The following is an 18,410-nucleotide window of genomic DNA, read 5'->3' as shown; positions in this document are numbered from 1 at the left end:
ACCTCCTTGGTGTGTGTCTGCAGCTCCTCCTGCTGTCCACTCAGCCCCTGGAATTGGGCCTACCAGCTGATCACCTCCATTTGCCTGTCATTCAATGAGGTTTGCAGTTCCTTGATGTAGATCTGTAGCTCCTCCTGCTCCTCCCTCAGCCAGTTGCACTGGGTGGGCCAGCAGTTTGCCTCCAGCTATGTGCCTTTCAGGGCAGTTTGCACCCCCTTGGTGTGGGTCTGCAGCTCCTCCTGTTCCTCCCACAGCCTGTTGCACTGGGCATGCAAGCAGTTAACCTCCAGCTCTGTGTTGTTCAGAGAGCTTTGCACCTACATGGTGTGGGTCTGCAGCTTCTCCTGATACCCCTTCAATCCCTTGGACAGGGCCTGCCATAGGTTGACCTCTAGGTTCCTGTCGTTCAGGGAGGTTTGCACCTCCTTGGTGTGTGTCTGCAGCTCCTCCTGCTGCCCACTCAGCCACTGGAATTGGGCCTACCAGTGGATCACCTCCATTTGCCTGTCATTCAGTGAGGTTTGCAGTTCCTTGGTGTAGATCTGCAGCTCCACCTGCTCCTCCCTCAGGCAGTTTCCTTGGGCTGGCCAACAGTGTACTTCCAGCTGTGTGCCTTTGAGGGCGGTTTGCAGTTTTTTCCTGTGGGTCTGCAGCTCCTCTTTCTCCCCCTTCAGTCCCTAGTACAGGGCATGCCAGTGGTTCACCTCTAGATTCTTGTAGTTCAGGGAGGTTTGCACCTCCTTGGCGTGTGTCTGCAGCAACTCCTGCTGCCCATTTAGCCCCTTGAACTGGACCTGCCAGTGGATCACCGCCATTTGCCTGTCATTCAGTGAGGTTTGCAGTTCCTTGATGTAGATCTGCAGCTTCTCCTGCTCCTCCCTCAGCCAGTTGCACTGGGTGGGCCAGCAGTTTGCCTCCAGCTATGTTCCTTTCAGGGTGGTTTGCACCCCCTTGGTGTGGGTCTGCAGCTCCTCCTGATACCCCTTCAGTCCCTTGTACAGGGCCTGCCATAAGTTGACGTCGAGCTTCGTGTTGTTCAGGGAGGTTTGCACCTCCTTGGTGTGTGTCTGCAGCTCCTCCTGCTGCCCAATCAGCCCCTGGAACTTGGCCTACCAGCGGGTCACCTCCATTTGCCTGTTATTCAATGAGGTTTGCAGTTCCTTGGTGTAGATCTGCAGCTCCTCCTGCCCATCAGGCAGTTTCCTTGGGCTGGCCAGCAGCTTACTTCCACCTGTGTGCCTTTCAGGGCGGTTTGCAGCTTTTTCCTGTGTGTCTGCAGCTCCTCCTGCTGCCCACTCAGCCCCTGGAACTGGGCCTACCAGGGGATCACCTCCATTTGCCTTTCATTCAATGAGGTTTGCAGTTCCTTGGTGTAGATCTGCAGCTCCACCTGCTCCTCCCTCAGGCAGTTTCCTTGGGCTGGCCAGCAGTTTACTTCCAGCTGTGTGCCTTTCAGGGCGGTTTGCAGCTTTTTCCTGTGGGTCTGCAGCTCCTCTTCCTCCCCCTTCAGTCCCTTGTACAGGGCTGTCCATAGGTTGACCTCTATCTTCCTGTCGTTCAGGGAGGTTTGCACCTCATTGGTGTGTGTCTACAGCTCCTCCTGCTGCCCACTCAGCCCCTGGAACTGGGCCTACCAGTGGATCACCTCCATTTGCCTGTCATTCAATGAGGTTTGCAGTTCCTTGGTGTAGACTTGTAGCTCCTCCTGCTGCCCATTCAGCTTCTTGAACTGGGCCTGCCAGCGGATCACCTCCATTTGCGTGTCATTCAGTGAGGTTTGCAGTTCCTTGATGTAGATCTGCAGCTCCTCCGGCGCCTCCCTCAGCCAGTTGCACTGGGTGGGCCAGCAGTTTGCCTCCAGCTATGTGCCTTTCAGGGCGGTTTGCACCCCTTGGTGTGGTCCTGCAGCTCCTCCTGTTCCTCCCCCAAACAGTTGCACTGGGCATGCAAGCAGTTCACCTCCAGCTGTGGGCCTTTAAGGGAGGTTTGCTGCTTCTTGGTTGGGTTGCAGTTCGTCCTGCTCCCCATTCAGTCCCTCATACAGGGCAGTCAGCGGTTCACTTCTAGCTTCCAGTTGTTCAGAGAGTTTTGTAACTCCTTGGTGTATGTCTGCAGCTCCTCCTGTTCCTCCACAGCCTGTTGTACTGGGCATGCAAGCAGCTGACCTCCGGCTGTGTATTGTTCAGTGAGCTTTGCACCTACTTGGTGTAGGTATGCAGCTTCTCGTGATACCCTTTCATTCCCTCGTACAGTGCCTGCCATAGGTTGACCTCTAGCTTCGTGTCCTTCAGGGATGTTTGCACCTCCTTGGTGTGTGTCTGCAGCTCCTACTGTTCCTCTCTTAGCCAGTTGCACTAAGCATGCAAACAGCTAATCTCCATTTGCCTTTCATTCAGTGAGGTTTGCAGTTCCTTGGTGTAGACTTGCAGCTCCTCCTGCTGCCCATTCAGCTTCTTGAACTGGGCCTACCAGCGGATCACCTCCATTGGCCTGCCATTCAGTGAGGTTTGCAGTTCCTTGATGTAGATCTGCAGCTCCTCCTGTTCCTCCCACAGCCTGTTGCACTGGGTATGCAAGCAGCTAACCTCCAGGTGTGTTGTTCCGAGAGCTTTGCACCTACATGGTGTGGGTCTGCAGCTTCTCATGATAACCCTTCAGTCCCTTGTACGGGGCCTGCCATAGGTTGACCTCTAACTTCGTGTCGTTAAGGGATGTTTGCACCTCCTTGGTGTGTGTCTGCAGCTCCTCCTGCTGCCCACTCAGCCCCTGGAACTGGGCCTACCAGGGGATCACCTCCATTTGCCTTTCATTCAATGAGGTTTGGAATTCCTTGATGTAGATCTGCAGCTTTTCCTGCTTCTCCCTCAGGCAGTTTCCTTGGGCTGGCCAGCAGTTTACTTCCAGCTGTGTGCCTTTGAGGGCGATTTGCAGCTTTTTCCTGTGGGTCTGCAGCTCCTCTTTCTCCCCCTTCAGTCCCTAGTACATGGCCAGTGGTTCACCTCTAGATTCTTGTAGTTCAGGGAGGTTTGCACCTCCTTGGTGTGTGTCTGCAGCAACTCCTGCTGCCCATTTAGCCCCTTGAACTGGACCTGCCAGTGGATCACCTCCATTTGCCTGTCATTCAGTGAGGTTTGCAGTTCCTTCCTGTAGACTTGTAGCTCCTCCTGCTGCCCATTCAGCTTCTTGAACTGGGCCTGCCAGCGGATCACCTCCATTTGCGTGTCATTCAGTGAGGTTTGCAGTTCCTTGATGTAGATCTGCAGCTTCTCCTGCTCCTCCCTCAGCCAGTTGCACTGGGTGGGCCAGCAGTTTGCCTGCTATGTTCCTTTCAGGGCGGTTTGCACCCCCTTGGTGTGGGTCTGCAGCTCCTCCTGATACCCCTTCAGTCCCTTGTACAGGGCCTGCCATAAGTTGACGTCGAGCTTCGTGTCGTTCAGGGAGGTTTGCACCTCCTTGGTGTGTGTCTGCAGCTCCTCCTGCTGCCCAATCAGCCCCTGGAACTTGGCCTACCAGCGGGTCACCTTCATTTGCCTCTCATTCAATGAGGTTTGCAGTTCCCTGATGTAGATCTGCAGCTCCTCCTGCCCATCAGGCAGTTTCCTTGGACTGGCCAGCAGTTTACTTCCAGCTGTGTGCCTTTCAGGGCGGTTTGCAGCTTTTTCGTGTGGGTCTGCAGCACCTCTTCCTCCCCCTTCAGTCCCTTGTACAGGGCATGCCATAGGTTGACCCCTAGATTCCTGTCGTTCAGGGAGGTTTGCACCTCCTTGGTGTGTGTCTGCAGCTCCTCCTGCTGCCCACTCAGCCCCTGGAACTGGGCCTACCAGCGGATCACCTCCATTTGCCTGTCATTCAATGAGGTTTAATGTTCCTTGGTGTAGATCTGCAGCTTCTCCTGCTCCTCCCTCAGCCATTTGCACTGGGTGGGCCAGCAGTTTGCCTCCAGCTATGTACCTTTCAGGGCTGTTTGCACTCCCTTGGTGTGGGTCTGCAGCTCCTGTTCCTCCCACAGCCTGTTGCACTGGGCATGCAAGCAGCTAACCTCCAGCTGTGTGTTGTTCAGAGAGCTTTGCACCTACTTGGTGTGGGTCTGCAGCTTCTCCTGATACCCCTTCATTCCCTTGTACAGTGCCTGCCATAGGTTGACCTCTAGCTTCGTGTTGTTCAGGGAGGTTTGCAAACCCTTGGTGTGTGTCTGCAGCTCCTACTTTTCCTCTCTTAGCCAGTTGCACTGAGCATGCAAGCAGCTAATCTCCATTTGCCTGTCATTCAGTGAGGTTTGTAGTTCCTTGGTATAGACTTGCAGCTCCTCCTGCTCCCCATTCAGCTTCTTGAACTGGGCCTGCCAGCGAATCACCTCCATTTGCCTGTCATTCAGTGAGGTTTGCAGTTCCTTGATGTAGATCTGCAGCTTCTCCTGCTCCTCCCTCAGCCAGTTGCACTGGGTGGGCCAGCAGTTTACCTCCAGCTATGTGCCTTTCAGGGCGGTTTGCACCCCCTTGGTGTGGGTCTGCAGTTTCTCCTGATACCCCTTCAGTCCCTTGTACAGGGCCTGCCATAGGTTGACCTCTAACTTCGTGTCGTTCAGGGAGGTTTGCACCTCCTTGGTGTGTGTCTGCAGCTCCTCCTGCTGCCCAATCAGCCCCTGGAACTGGGCCTACCAGCGGGTCACCTCGATTTGCCTTTCATTCAGTGAGGTTTGCAGTTCCTTGGTGTAGATCTGCAGCTCCTCCTGCTCCTCTCTCAGGCAGTTTCCTTTGGCTGGCCAACAGTTTACTTCCAGCTGTGTGCCTTTCAGGGAGGTTTGCAGCTTTTTCCTGTGGGTCTGCAGCTCCTCTTTCTCCCCCTTCAGTCCCTAGTACAGGGCATGCCAGTGGTTCACCTCTAGATTCTTGTAGTTCAGGTAGGTTTGCACCTCCTTGGTGTGTGTCTGCAGCAACTCCTGCTGCCCATTTAGCCCCTTGAACTGGACATGCCAGTGGATCACCTCCATTTGCCTGTCATTCAATGTGGTTTGCAGTTCCTTGGTGTAGACTTGTAGCTCCTCCTGCTGCCCATTCAGCTTCTTGAACTGGGCCTGCCAGTGGATCACTTCCATTTGCGTGTCATTCAGTGAGGTTTGCAGTTCCCTGTTGTAGATCTGCAGCTTCTCCTGCTCCTCACTGAGCCAGTTGCACTGGGTGGGCAGTTTACCTCCAGCTATGTGCCGTTCAGAGTGTTTTGCACCCCTTTGGTTTGTGTCTGCAGCTCCTACTGTTCCTCTCTTAGCCAGTTGCACTAAGCATGCAAGCAGGTAACCTCCATTTGCCTGTCTTCAATGAGGTTTGCGGTTCCTTGGTGTAGACTTGCAGCTCGTCCTACTCCTCCCTCAGCCAGATGCATTTGGCCTGCCAGAAGTTCACCTCCAGCTGTGTGCCTTTCTGGGAGGTTTGCAGCTTCTTGGTGTGGTTCTGCAGCTCTTGGTGCTCCCCTGTATTCCCTTGTACAGGACCTGCCAGTGGTTAACTTCTAGCTTCCTATCGTTCAGGGAGGTTTGCACCTCCTTGGTGTGGCTCTCAGTTCCTCCTGCTGCCACTTCAGCCCTTTGTACTGGGCTTGCCAGATCTTCCCCTATAGCTGCCTGTCATTCAATGAGGTTTACAGCTTCTTGATGTGTGTCTGCATCTCCACCTGCTCCCCCTCAGTCCCTAGTATAGGGCCTTCCATGGGTTCACCTCCTGCTTCCTGTTGTTCAGGGTGGTATGCACCTCCTTTTTGTTGGTCTACAGCTCCTCCTGTTCCTCCCTCAGCCAGTTGCACTGGGCATGCAGGCAGTTCACCTCCAGCTATGCGCCTTTCAGGGAGGTTTGCTGCTTCTTGGTGTGTGTTGCAGCTTCTTCTGCTCCCCATTTAGTCCCTCATACAGGCCCTGCCAGCGGTACACCTCTAGCTTCCTATTGTTCATAGAGTTTTGCACCTCCTTGGTGTGTGTCTGCAGCTCCACCTGTTGCCCGTTCAGCCCCTTGAACTGGGCCTGCCAATGTTTCACCTTCATTTGCCTGTCATTTAATGAGGTTTGCAGTTCCTTGGTGTAGATCTGCAGTTCTTCCTGCTCCTCCTTCAGGTAGTTGCACTGGGAGGGCCAGCAGTTTACCTCCAGCTGGGTGTAGTTCAGAGATGTTTGAAGCTTCTTAGTTTGGGTCTGCAGCTTCTACTGCTCACCTTTCAGTCCCTGCTACATGGTCTGCCAGTGTTTCACATGTAGTTCGGAGGTTTTCACTTCCTTGTTGTGGGTCTGCAGCTCTTCGTGCTCCCCTTTTAATCCTTCGTACAGGGCCGTCCAGCTTTCACCTCTAGCTTCATGTAGTTCAGGGTGGTTTGTACCTCCTTGGTGTAGATCTGCAGCTCCTCCTACTCCCTCATGAGTCCCTCTTATAGGGCCGCCATTGCTACACCTCTAGCTTGTGTCCTTCAGGGAGTTTTGTACCTCCTTGGTTTTGGTCTGCAGCTGATCCTGCTGCCCCTTCAGTCCCTACTACTGGGTCTGCCGGCAGTTCACCTGCAGCTGGGTGTCCTTCAGGGAGGTCTGCAGCTTCTTGTTGTGGGTCTGCAGCTCCTCTTGCTCCCTCTTCAACTGCTGGTTCAGGAAATTGGCCCTGGGCGTGGAGAGACACTGGGTCAAGTGCTGAGGGGCACTCCCAGGCTCTGTCCCACTTGTGCAACCTTAATCAAAACCTCAACATCTCTGGGCCTCAGTTTTTTTTCATTTGTTAATGAAGGATTGAATAAAATCAGTGGTTTTAAAACTGTGTTCATTGGGGTTCTATGAGGCTACCCCAGGTGCCCCCTGCGTGCTGGGAGAGACAAGACAGGCAGGCTGGGACACCACTGCAACAGAGCATCCCTATAAAAGTCCTTTCCTATGTGAGGCTTTTGCACATCTGCCTACTTGGAAAAAGGGTTCTTTGATTTAGACACTTAAAAACTGAATCAGGACATTTCTGCTCTAAGACTCTATGTCTATATCCAGCTCTTCTCCCCAATTCCAAGCCCCTTTCTAATTTCAACAACTGAGATAAATAAAATAGGAGATTCTGGAATGTTACCTAAACCCACTGAAATTATTACCATCATCATTACCCGAATGGGATTCCTGGGGAAGATTTATACCAAAAAGCTCATTTGACCAGCTCATGGACTCAATTTGAACACAGGTGTGTGAAGTTTGGCCCACACAGCTTTTTTTTTTTAAATTTTTAACATTTACTTATTTTATTCTATTTTATTTCATTTTAAAGCATGTATGTTTTTATTAATTGATGTCTCTCCAATTAAGTCAACTATAAAAAGTAAAATAACATAAAGAAAGGTAACAGAAAAAGATACAAAGATTCCTCCATTTTGGTCCTGTGAATAATTGCTGGGTTTAGGTTTAAGAGTCTCTGGCCTCAAATATGTTTTCAGATCCTCCCGGTGCCCAGTCCCACCCAAAAACAGCTTTTTAAAATGAAAAAAAAACACCAAAAACAAAAACAAAAATTAGTTTACCAGCATTCAAAAATTTTAAGTTTCACATCAACATTCAGATATCTTTTTCTCAGGAAAAAAAAAGCATAAAGAAGGAAGACCTGGCAGTCCATCCTGCCTCCCAACTGACAGCCTCTAGCTGGGATGTATTCTCCACCAGGGCCTGGTCTATCGCTGACTCTCCTTCCCCACCTGCTGGACTTGCCCAGCCACTGCAGGCAGCTGAGTTTACAGCCCCACAGCACATGTTAAATCAGGGCTGTGGGAAGGAAGGCTTCATGTGGTCACACCTCTGGGTTGAGGCAAGACCTGAATTCGAATCCTGCCTGTGCCCTAACTAGGAGCATTGACCTTGAACAAGTTGTTTAATCTCCCCGAGCCTGTTTCCTCCTCTGTTGGCTGTGGTTTCTTTAAAGCAGGGGTCCTCAAACTACGGCCCGCGGGCCACATGCAAATACAAATATTGTATTTGTTCCTGTTTTGCATTTTTACTTCAGACAAGAGGTGCAGTGTGCATAGGAATTTGTTCATAGTTTTTTTTAAAACTATAGTTCAGCCCTCCAACGGTCTGAGGGACAGTGAACTGGCCCCCTGTTTAAAAAGTTTGAGGACCCCTGCTTTAAAGGATAACAATAGCTCAGCCAATTCTCATGATTCACAGTATAATGTTCCACCCAACCACGTGAACCCTGACTTAGTGTGTACTGAAACTGTTCCCATCGGTTCCTGGGTGTCTCTGGTCACATTTTGTCAACTGATCAAGACATAAAGACACTCGGTGTAATACACTCAGAGCCGACAGGACCATACCTGGGCCTGAATGACCCTTGTGTGCCACTCGTATATTCCCCGTGAGGCCCAGTGCAGCCTTGCACTTGGAAACACTAGACAGCACTCCATTTGGGGGCCATTTCAAACAGCGAAATCGCCACCAAAGCACACAAAACAGAACACCATGGCACTCAATGGACCACGAAGGGGATGCTCATTGGTGAGAACTGAAACAACGTCAGGGTCAAAGGCCTTGTTCAACCTCAGCTACAAATGTGCACATCCGGCGACTCCAGTATCTCCCACTCTGGGCACGTCCATGACAGGCCACGGGCACTGATTTGGGGGTCACCAGTACAGTTCAGCCAGGAGGTGAATTCACAAATGGGAATGCGTGGATGCTGAGGACCAAGCCTCCCTCCCTCACGGGATCGCTGGTGTTAGAGGATGCAGGTGCCCCTGCCCGACAGTCATCAGCATCATAACTGTGGGAGGGGAGGTTGTCCAAACCTAGACAATGCCCCATCCCAGCTGCTGAGTCCTTCCTTCCAGCCACCAGCTGGAGTCCCCTTTACCTTGTTACCACCAGCTGCTTCCAGGGCAGGGTTGGTAGAAATGCACCATCACCAGGGGTCTCACTTGAGCTCAGCTCAGCGGGTGCTGAGTGGGTAGGTCTGACTGACATCCCAGCAGAGGTGCTGCAGGGGGCCTGGCGGTTACCTGTCCAGCTCTCGCTGCAGCCTCTGGTTCTCCTCGGCAGCCATGGCGCTTGTCCTCTGCTCCTGCTGCAGAGCCTCCAGCTCTGTGGTCAAGAGCGTCCCCAGCTGATCCAGCGCCGCCTTATGTTGGAGCTAGTCCTTGTATCTATTGAATGGAAATATACCTGCTAGAAATGGAAACCCAAGAAGACCTCAAAGCCTTGGTGAGTGGCTTCTCTCTGCAGAGCTGAGGGAGAGGGGGATGGACAGGGGACAGGGGTGGACAGAGAGAGGGACAGACACTGGGCCAGCTCGAGGGTTCTCTTCCAACCCAGAAGCCAAGTCCCCCTCCTCCCACCCAACATGTCTCCATGGCCCCTTCCAGATCCTGTCAAAGCAGCCTCCCTCCTTCATCCCACTGGGAACAAAACCACTTTTTCTGAAGCTCACGCCCTTCTCAAAGAAACCACAACACATACAGGGGAATTCCACTGCCCATAACAGCTGATCCCCCTCACCAGGCCCTGGGTGAGCCCTCCTCCCCAGCTCAGGAACACAACTCTTCCTGCTCTGATTCAGGCAGCCTGGGGGCCAGAGGCTTGCCTGGTGGGGTCCAACCAGGAACCAGGGGCAGCTGCACACCCTGCTCCTCAAGGCACCCCCAGTCCAGCCCTTGCCCTCGGCTCTCCCACAGCCTCCCCTCAGCTCGGGCTTTTATTTCCTTCCTGTCTCAGTCTGCAGAGGGTCCTGCACAGCCTCTCTGGACGGCAGCAGAGCACATAAGGGAGCACCTGACCAGCCCCAGGCTGTTCCTCCACCTGCAGGAACCTTCCCTGTTCAGGGTGACTCGGGGGGGCCCCCCAGGTCCAAGGTGGAGACTGAGTCATCACCTTTCAATCTTCCCCAGGCAGGCAAATCCCTTTCCAGACCCCCTTCCTGAGGTGTCCACACCCAGAGACAGGCTGACAGAGACCACCCAGATTCCAGGGTTTCAGCCCCTGCCCTCAGCCCTCCATCCTCGCCCCCCCACCCCCCGATCCCATATCAGCTGTACTTGTACCATCTGCCTGGACCAAGACCTGTGGGTACTCAAACTCAGACACCTGCTCGGGTGGCTGTTGGAAGACAAACATTCCTTCCTGTGGCCTTTAGCCATGGGTGGAGACTGCCAGGACAGGACGTGGGACGTGGAAGGTGGGGGTGGGGGCTCTGCTGGGCTTTCAAGGTGGCGATCTTTCTCATCCAGGTTTGAGAAACAGGGCCACGGACCATTAGGGTCCCCACCTCCTGCTTCCCTGTTGTGTCTTGGAAAAGCACAGGATCAAGCATATCGCAGCCATTAGTAACGACCCTCCGGCAGGGCAGAAATTGGGAGTCCTACTCCCCGCTGAATCCTGGGTACGAGGCTGGACACCCAGTACATGTGCGCCAGGGGAACGAAGGAGCGAGTGTCCCAGTCAAGTTTCAGGTGAAATGAATACAGAGCCCCCGGCCTGTGTTCCAGGCACCTCCACCTCCAACTTGCAGCCATGCTGCAGACACACCAAGGGCCTCCAGCTATCTGTCCAACTAGCAAAAACCACTGAGTCACACAGTAGGTCCATCAAGCAAGGAGTCATAGGCAGAACAATAAACTCCTCCCTCAGAGCAGTCAAATGCCACCTGCGCAACCTTCCCATGTGAACAGACATAAGAATATATCCACACGGTTATCATAGGGCATTGAGGGTAAGGCCCGCAGCGCCTGGTGCGGGGTGGGCACCACAGGAGGCTCCCATCAGGAGTCAGCTGGGTGCATTCCCACCACGTTAGACAGCACCACGCGCCCAGTGGGTGCTCACTAAGTGTGTCGTGAACACAGGATGGGTGCGGGGGAGGCAGCGAGGGAGATTCCACGAGGCAGAAGATGCTCATTCTGGTGGAGAGGAATGATAGTCTTATAGGAGCACACGTCCCGGCACCCCCAAAAGGTGGGAATCTGGGTGGAGAAAGGGGTGGAAGGCTCTGGAGAGAGTCCACAGGAAGCACTGGGTGAGTGCATAAATGAACATTATCGCCCCCAAGTTCATGCAGCAGCAGGCGCCCTCCACAGGCTCTGCAGGCTCAGTGCCCTCCTGGACCCTGTGATGCCAAATCCCTGCACCTCAGCTGTTCCCAGGGAAGCCCCAGCCTTTGCCTGGCATTTGCTGAGGCAGAGGCAAGGGAAGTACTCAGCAGGGATAACTCACAGGCACAGAAGGTGGACAGCTCCCTTCGGCACTGCTCCAAGTGTGGGAGAGCCTCTCTTTAGTACATCTCTCTCCCCCTCCCCCCCACCTTGGAGTCCTCTGTACATCTCACTTCCCCCAGGCTCTGGGTCCCACTGCACCTGCCGGGGCCACTGAAATCAGGGATCTGCTGGCCAGGAGCTCAGCCGAAGTTGGCTGACTACATGCACACAAAGCCCTGATTTGGCAAAAGCACAAAGTTAAGATTTATGCATTTAAGAAACATCAATTTTACCTTTAAAAATGTGTATGAAGAGTCAGAGGTAAAGGTGACAGGAGAATGGCAGAGGATTGGTAATGCTGCTGCAGGTGATGGGAACATGGGGTTTTCACTATACTATTCTGTACACGTCCATATATTAAAAACTTTCCAAAATTAAACTTAAAAAAAAAAAAATCAGAAGCCCAGACTTGGAGACTTGGACAGGGAAAAGGCCTGGGGAGCTGGGTGAGGCAGGCCCCTGAAAATCGGCAGCTGTGGTGACTTCCCCTCCTTGTCATTGGTTTGGAGAGAAAAGGTAGAGGGGATAGGAATGCCCAGGGGAGCTGGGACCCCAATGCTGACACCTGGTTTCCCTGAGCCGGGATTAGTGGGCACACCCTTCTCCCCTGGGGGACCCTCCTGCCCCTCAGTCTCCAGCCGCACCAACTCCACATCGCTGAGGGTGATGGTGGATTTACTTCTCTTCACTGTGAAGCAGCGGGACCAGAGGAAACATGAGGGGCCAGAGTGAAGGGGGGACAGAAGCCCTAGGGAGCCCATCAGTCACCCCCAGCCACAGGCACCCACCTGAGAACCTTGCTCTCCAGCTCCAGGGTCCGACGCAGCAGTGTCTTCTGGCGGCAGTACTTGTCCAAAAGGGCCTCGTGCTCCGTAGTCAGGTGCTCGTGGAGCGTGCCTAGTATCACGTGTTCCTGCTGCAGGGCCTGGTGGGCTGCCGCCAGCTGCTGGTGCTGGAGCTGAGTGTCCTGCTCTGTGAGCGCAGTGTGCGAGGCGCTCTGGGAGCTCAGAGTGGAATTTTCCACCTGCTGGAGGGAGAAGGAAAGGACGCCTCATCAGGTGCAGGCCCAGGGGGACCACAGACTGCGATCCCCACGTCCCCACACGCAGTGAGGGACCAACAGCGGGTCAAGTGCTGACACCAAAATAGCAGGACCCTCAGGAGAGGCAACACCCAGCCGAGCTGAGGACAGTTCTACCTGCACTCAAGGAACTGCTCTGGGATGGCCCACGGCAGAATCGGACTGTCCCATGGGCCTAAGCTTAGTCCTGGGCCCCTCCCTGCACATGTGACCTTTCTTGGCAATTTTTGCCCTTTCTCTGGATAACCTCCTTGGGTACCCTCTCTGAATACTTTGAAAAGTGCATGGAAATTCAGTAAGACATAGAGAACCTGAACAGCACTACCAACCCACTTAACCGATATTTACACAACACCCATCCAACCGCATTCAAAGCACCAGAGAGTTGACCGGGGAGGAATGTGTCCTAACTCATTCTTTTTTTTTTTTTTTCTGTACATCAGATTATTTATTCACTTGATTCTTAGATTTACTTGTTGATAGATGCATGTTTGTTGTTCACAATTTGTATCTTTACCTTTTTCTTCTTCCTCTTCTTAAAGGATACCTTTCAGTATTTCGTGTAATACTGGTTTAGTGGTGATGAACTCCTTTAGCTTTTCCTTATCTGTGAAGCTCTTTATCTGACCTTCAATTCTGAATGATAGCTTTGCTGGATAAAGTAATCTTGGTTGTAGGTTCTTGGTATTCATCACTTTGAATATTTCTTTTTTTTTTTTTATTAAATCTTTATTGTTCAGATTATTACATTTGTTCCTCTTTTTTCCCCCCATAACTCCCCTCCTTCCAGCTCCCACCCCACCCTCCACCCTCACTCCCCACCCACTGTGTTCATCCATAGGTGCATGCTTTTTGTCCAGTCACTTCCCGCATCTCCCACACCCCTTTTCCCCCCAAGAATAGTCAGTCTATTCCCTTTCTATGTCCCTGATTCTATTATAATCACCAGTTCATTCTGTACATCAGGTTATTTATTCACTTGATTCTTAGATTCATTTGTTGATAGATGCATGTTTGTTGTTCATAATTTGTATCTTTACCTTTTTCTTCTTCTTCCTCTTCTTAAAGGATACCTTTCAGCATTTCATATAATACTGGTTTGGCGGTGATGAACTCCTTTAGCTTTTCCTTATCTGTGAAGCTCTTTATCTGACCTTCAATTCTGAATGATAGCTTTGCTGGATAAAGTAATCTTGGTTGTAGGTTCTTGGTATTCAGCACTTTGAATATTTCTTGCCATTCCCTTCTGGCCTGCAAAGTTTCTGTTGAGAAATCAGCTGACAGTCGTATGGGTATTCCCTTGTAGGTAATTGAGCCTCTTTCTCTTGCTGCTTTTAAGATTTTCTCTTTGTCTTTTGCTCTTGGCATTTTAATGATGATGTGTCTTGGTGTGGTCCTCTTTGGATTCCTTTTGTTTGGGGTTCTCTGCACTTCTTGGACCTGTAAGTCCATTTCTTTCTCCAGGTGGGGGAAGTTTTCTGCCATTATTTCTTGAAATAGGTTTTCAATATCTTGCTGTCTCTCATCTTCTGGCACTCCAATGACTCTGATATTAGACCGCTTAAAGCTGTCCCAGAGGCTCCTTACACTATCTTCACACTTTCGGATTCTTTTTTCATTTTGCTTTTCCAATTGGGTGTTTTTTGTCGAATCTTTGGTTTGATTATTGTACTCCTCTGGTCTGCTATTGGGTATAATATTCTTTATTTCAGTCCGTGTATGCTTACTTTCTAATTTCTTTATCGTAGCATCGAGGGTCTCATTAGTTTTCGTGAGGCTCTGCACAAATTTATGGCAAGCCCTCAAAATTGCGATTCTTAGCTCCATATCCTCCATTTCTGTCATGTTTCTTTGTCTCCGCATCTTTTATGCTTTCTTGGTGCACCCCCTTGTGGTCTCTGTGCGCAGTCTTGTTCTAGCCAAGCCTTAATTGTTGTAGTTAACACTAGAGGGATTTGACCCCCAGGCCGGCTGGCTATAGGAATCAGCTGTACGGAAAACGTCTGCCTTCTGGGGAGGTGCTAATCCATCCTTTGCCTGAGGCGATCGGCAAATGGCTGTGCGCAGGCTTTGGGCGGGGCGGGATCAACAGGGCGGGCGGAGGGAGCAGTTATGGCCACGCTCAGTCCCGTTCCCAGAGGCTCTGCTTCTCAGAACCCCGGCAGCCGCTGCAAACCTCGGAGAGAAAGTTGCCCTCAGGTTCCAACTGATGCCGGATAATCCCGCTTCTCCCGTTTGAGTCTGGGTCCCTAGAGACTCGCCCGGATCTGGAGCCCAGAGTCTGAGACTCACCGCGCCCTCAGCCACCAGCCCGCTTTGCGCGCGTACCTCGGTACCTTTGTATTTTCCACACTGCGCCGCCTCTGAGCCTCGATTTGCTGTTCTCTTTCCTTCTAGTTGTAGAGTCTCTCTTCAGCCAGCCTTCCTGTGGTTCTGGGTGATGTCCGTTCAGTCTTTTAGTTGTATTTTTGAAATGGTTGTTTGCGGCAGCGGTCTCCGGTGTTTACCTATGCCGCCATCTTGGTCCCCCTCCACTTTGAATATTTCTTGCCATTCCCTTCTGGCCTGCAAAGTTTCTGTTGAGAAATCAGCTGACAGTCGTATGGGTATTCCCTTGTAGGTAATTGAGCCTCTTTCTCTTGCTGCTTTTAAGATTCTCTCTTTGTCTTTTGCTCTTGGCATTTTAATGATGATGTGTCTTGGTGTGGTCCTCTTTGGATTCCTTTTGTTTGGGGTTCTCTGTGCTTCTTGGACCTGTAAGTCCATTTCTTTCACCAGGTGGGGGAAGTTTTCTGCCATTATTTCTTCAAATAAGTTTTCAATATCTTGCTGTCTCTCATCTTCTGGCACCCCTATAATTCTGTTGTTTGTATGCTTGAAGCTGTCCCAGAGGCTCCTTACACTATCTTCACACTTTCGGATTCTTTTTTCATTTTGCTTTTCCAGTTGGGTGTTTTTTGCTTCTTCGAATGTCAAATCTTTGGTTTGATTCTTGTGCTCCTCTGGTCTGCTATTGGGTATAATATTCTTTATTTCAGTCCGTGTATGCTTACTTTCTAATTTCTTTATCGTAGCATCGAGGGTCTCATTAGTTTTCGTGAGGCTCTGCTCAAGTTTATTGCAAGCCCTCAAAATTGCGATTTTTAGCTCCATATCCTCCATTTCTGTCATGTTTTTTTTGTCTCCGCATTTTTTATGCTTTCTTGGTGCACCCCCTTGTGGTCTTTGTGCGCAGTCTTGTTCTAGTTAAGCCTTAATTGTTGTAGTTAATACTAGAGGGATTTGACCACCAGGCCGACTGGCTGTGGGAATCAGCTGTGTGGAAAACTTCAGTCCTCTGGGGAGGTGCTAATCTAGCCTTTGCCTGAGGCGATAGGCAAATGGCTCTGCGCAGGGCTTGGGCGGGGCGGGATCAACAGGGCAGGGGGAGGGAGCAGCTATGGCTGCTCTCAGTCCATCCCCAGGGGCTCTGCCTCTCTGTCCCAGCAACCGCTGCAAACCTCGGAGGGACCGTAGCCAGACAGTCCCGCTTCTCCCGTTTGAGTCTGGGTCCCTAGAGACTCGCCCGGATCTGTAGCCCAGAGTCTGAGACTCCCTCCTGATTGAAAACGACAACCACGCCCTCAGCCACCAGCCCGCTTTGCGCGCGCACCACCGCACCACCGTACCTTTAAATTTTCCACACTGCGCCTCCTCTGAGCCTCGTAATGCTGTTGTTTTTCCTTCTAGTTGAAGAGTCTCTCCTCAGCCAGCCTTCCTGTGGTTCTGGTTGATGTCCGTTCCGTCTTTTAGTTGTATTTTTGAAGTGGTTGTTTGGGGCAGCAGTCTCCGGTGTTTACCTATGCCGCCATCTTCGATTCTCTCCTAACTCATTCTGAGGCCAGAATTACCCTGGTGTCCAGCTGCTTGTCCCGCTCCAGACCCTCAGGCTGCAGGGTGTCCAGAGATGTCTGCAGCCTCTGGTTCTCCAGCGCCACGTGCTCCTTCACCTGCTCCAGCTCCTGTGCCTGTGCCACCTGCTCCTTCACCTGCTGACACAAAACTCATGACCACCTGGGAGGAGGAGAGGGTGGTTCCCTGCTAACGATGTGACCGTGAACAGGTTTCCGTAACTGCAGGGCCAGCAAGCTGCAGGCATGGGCGCCACCTTCTGTCAGGGTGACGTGCTCAGCTCACACCTGCCAGGTGGCAGGTGCAACAAGAGCTGACCCCTCCTGAGAGCGCCAGGCCCCTCCCACCCTCAGAGCTTCTGACACGGTCAGTCTGGGCTGGGGCCCAAGAGCCTGCATTTGGACTTGTGACCCTGATGCTGGTTTGGGTTGACGGCTCTAAAACTAAAACAGAGGAGCCCCACAATCCAGATCAGGTGGCTCTCAGAGCTTTTAAACACCCCAGACCTCTGGCCACCGACTAGAACCTCTGGGGGCAGGACCTTCAGACACCCAGTGACCCAGTGAGCAGCAGGACCTAGAGCCGGCTCCATTCACCTGGCTGGGAGCGGCCTGGCACAGGCAGGTTTACAAACTCCCGGAAGGATCACTGCTCTAATGCCAGCTGTGCCTACTTCTCGTGGGCGAGGCCGCCCTGCCTTTATCTCACAGGTCTGGGTACAGTCTCCAGACTCCTCGGAAGCAGCAGGCAGGCAGCTTCTTCCCCATGAGGGGGAGGGTCAGGCACAGTGGGGCTCATATCCGTGCCCTCACAGCACCCTGTGGGCACACCCAGCCCCCTGCCCCAACATGGGGACAGGGCAGCCCCACCAGCCAGGGCCAACAGCAAAAGGCGCTGCAAGGTGCCACCTGTCTGAGTCTTTCTCACAAGTGAGAACATCTTTCTTCTCCTTCCTTATCGCTGCCCCACTTCCCAGCACCAGGTCTTGGCTCAGCAGGAAGCAGGCATCTGCCCTGATGGCAGCGCTGCTCCGGAGCCGGCCCTGAGGAGGAAGGCCTTGTGCAGCTGTCACTCACCTTCATTCAGAGAAGGGCACTGGCCCAGGGAGTCCAGTGATCTGCCCAGAGGCCCACAGTGAGGATGGGGCAGAGCGCTACAAGTCATGCACCTGGTGCATGGGGTTCAGAATAGGAAACCCCTCAGGCCCCCAGGCCAGGACCCCGCCCCCAGTTTGGAAACCTGTGAAGACCCCTGAGTTCCAGGACTGCCAGGGCCCAGGCGGGTGGGGTCTGTGGAGACCCCAGGGGGGCGGGAGAGGAGCCAGGGCACCCGCAATGGGACAAGGAGGCAGGTGCACTCACCCCCGCCACCAGCAGGCTCTGCAGAAAGAGCTCCATGAGCTCGAGGACAGTAACGTCCATCCTGAGGCTGTGTCCACCGTCCATCGCTACGCACACAGGCCCTGGGCCCACCGTCTCTGTGCCCACCAGCTCTGTGCCAAGCATTGCCAATGGCTTACTCGCCCCACAATCCAAATGGCTCTTCACCCCACATTCTAAATTGCTATTTGCACCACATTCTAAACTGCTATTTGCTCCACATTTGAAAAAGGCTCTTTGCCCCACATTCTAAATGGCTCCTGAGCCTGTATTCCTAACTGCTCTGGGCCCCATATTCCCAAGGGCTCTGGCAGGAACACAGCTGGGTCAGGGGCTGTGGCATCTCCCAGTCAATGCTAAGTGCTTTGGAATACACAAACATTATGACACACTCCCTGTGAAATTTAAAATCTCTGGGCACATAAAATATAAGGAAATATAAATATAATGGTTCTATATCTACATCCTATATGATTATAAATGGAAATTAACCACTTAAACCTAATTTTGCCAATCTCCATTTTCTAAATTATTTTTTTCCATCAGCCAAATTACAGAAATGTGATCAGTTCCTTTGAGGTAACCATCTATGCATTTTATTTTGTTAAGTCTGTCCTAGTAGCTCAGGTTGGGAGTTCTCCTCCCCATCGACAGTGAAAGGGATGCTCCAGTTAGTAGTTCATACATTACAACACCTAAACCCACTAGTCAACTGCCTATAAAACGATTTGTTAGAATATTAGTTAATAAGTAATTTAGAGGAAAGAAAAATGATCAAAATGAAGCTGCATATTTGGAAAATATTTCAACACAAAGAT

At 52.0% G+C, this 18,410-nt stretch overlaps 1 protein-coding gene across 1 annotated transcript; it reads right to left on the bottom strand.

Moving 5' to 3' along the window:
* Nucleotides 1-317: 317 nt before the first annotated feature.
* LOC139019283 (putative leucine-rich repeat-containing protein DDB_G0290503) lies at nt 318-17,658 on the bottom strand. The gene is made up of 17 exons (XM_070428335.1): nt 17,575-17,658; nt 16,245-16,350; nt 12,043-12,213; nt 11,840-11,929; nt 8,995-9,076; nt 6,536-6,632; nt 5,954-6,109; nt 4,880-5,173; nt 4,298-4,438; nt 3,623-3,817; nt 3,345-3,506; nt 3,000-3,293; nt 1,635-1,834; nt 1,331-1,550; nt 948-1,109; nt 705-893; nt 318-467 (listed from the first exon to the last, which is right to left on the bottom strand). The coding sequence occupies exons 1-17, from the start codon at nt 17,656-17,658 to the stop codon at nt 318-320; spliced, it is 2,793 nt and encodes a 930-aa protein (XP_070284436.1).
* Between the last annotated feature and the right edge of the window lie 752 nt (nt 17,659-18,410).

The sequence above is a fragment of the Myotis yumanensis genome, unplaced genomic scaffold (genome assembly GCF_028538775.1).
Source record: "Myotis yumanensis isolate MYYU_CA2020_CCGP unplaced genomic scaffold, mMyoYum1.0.hap1 SCAF_11, whole genome shotgun sequence".
Lineage (NCBI taxonomy): Eukaryota > Metazoa > Chordata > Mammalia > Chiroptera > Vespertilionidae > Myotis > Myotis yumanensis.
This window is presented reverse-complemented; position numbering and strand designations above follow the sequence as displayed.

Excerpts from the sequence above, each read along its gene's own strand:
- LOC139019283 (XM_070428335.1), bottom strand. The coding sequence starts at position 17,658 with ATGGACGGTGGACACAGCCTCAGGATGGACGTTACTGTCCTCGAGCTC. Across the intron at positions 6,633-8,994 it reads CTGCAGCGAGAGCTGGACAG|GGCCAATTTCCTGAACCAGC; the intron begins GTAACCGCCAGG and ends CTCCACGCCCAG. Across the intron at positions 4,439-4,879 it reads TGAACTACAAGAATCTAGAG|TGCAACTGGCTGAGGGAGGA; the intron begins GTGAACCACTGG and ends TGGCCCACCCAG.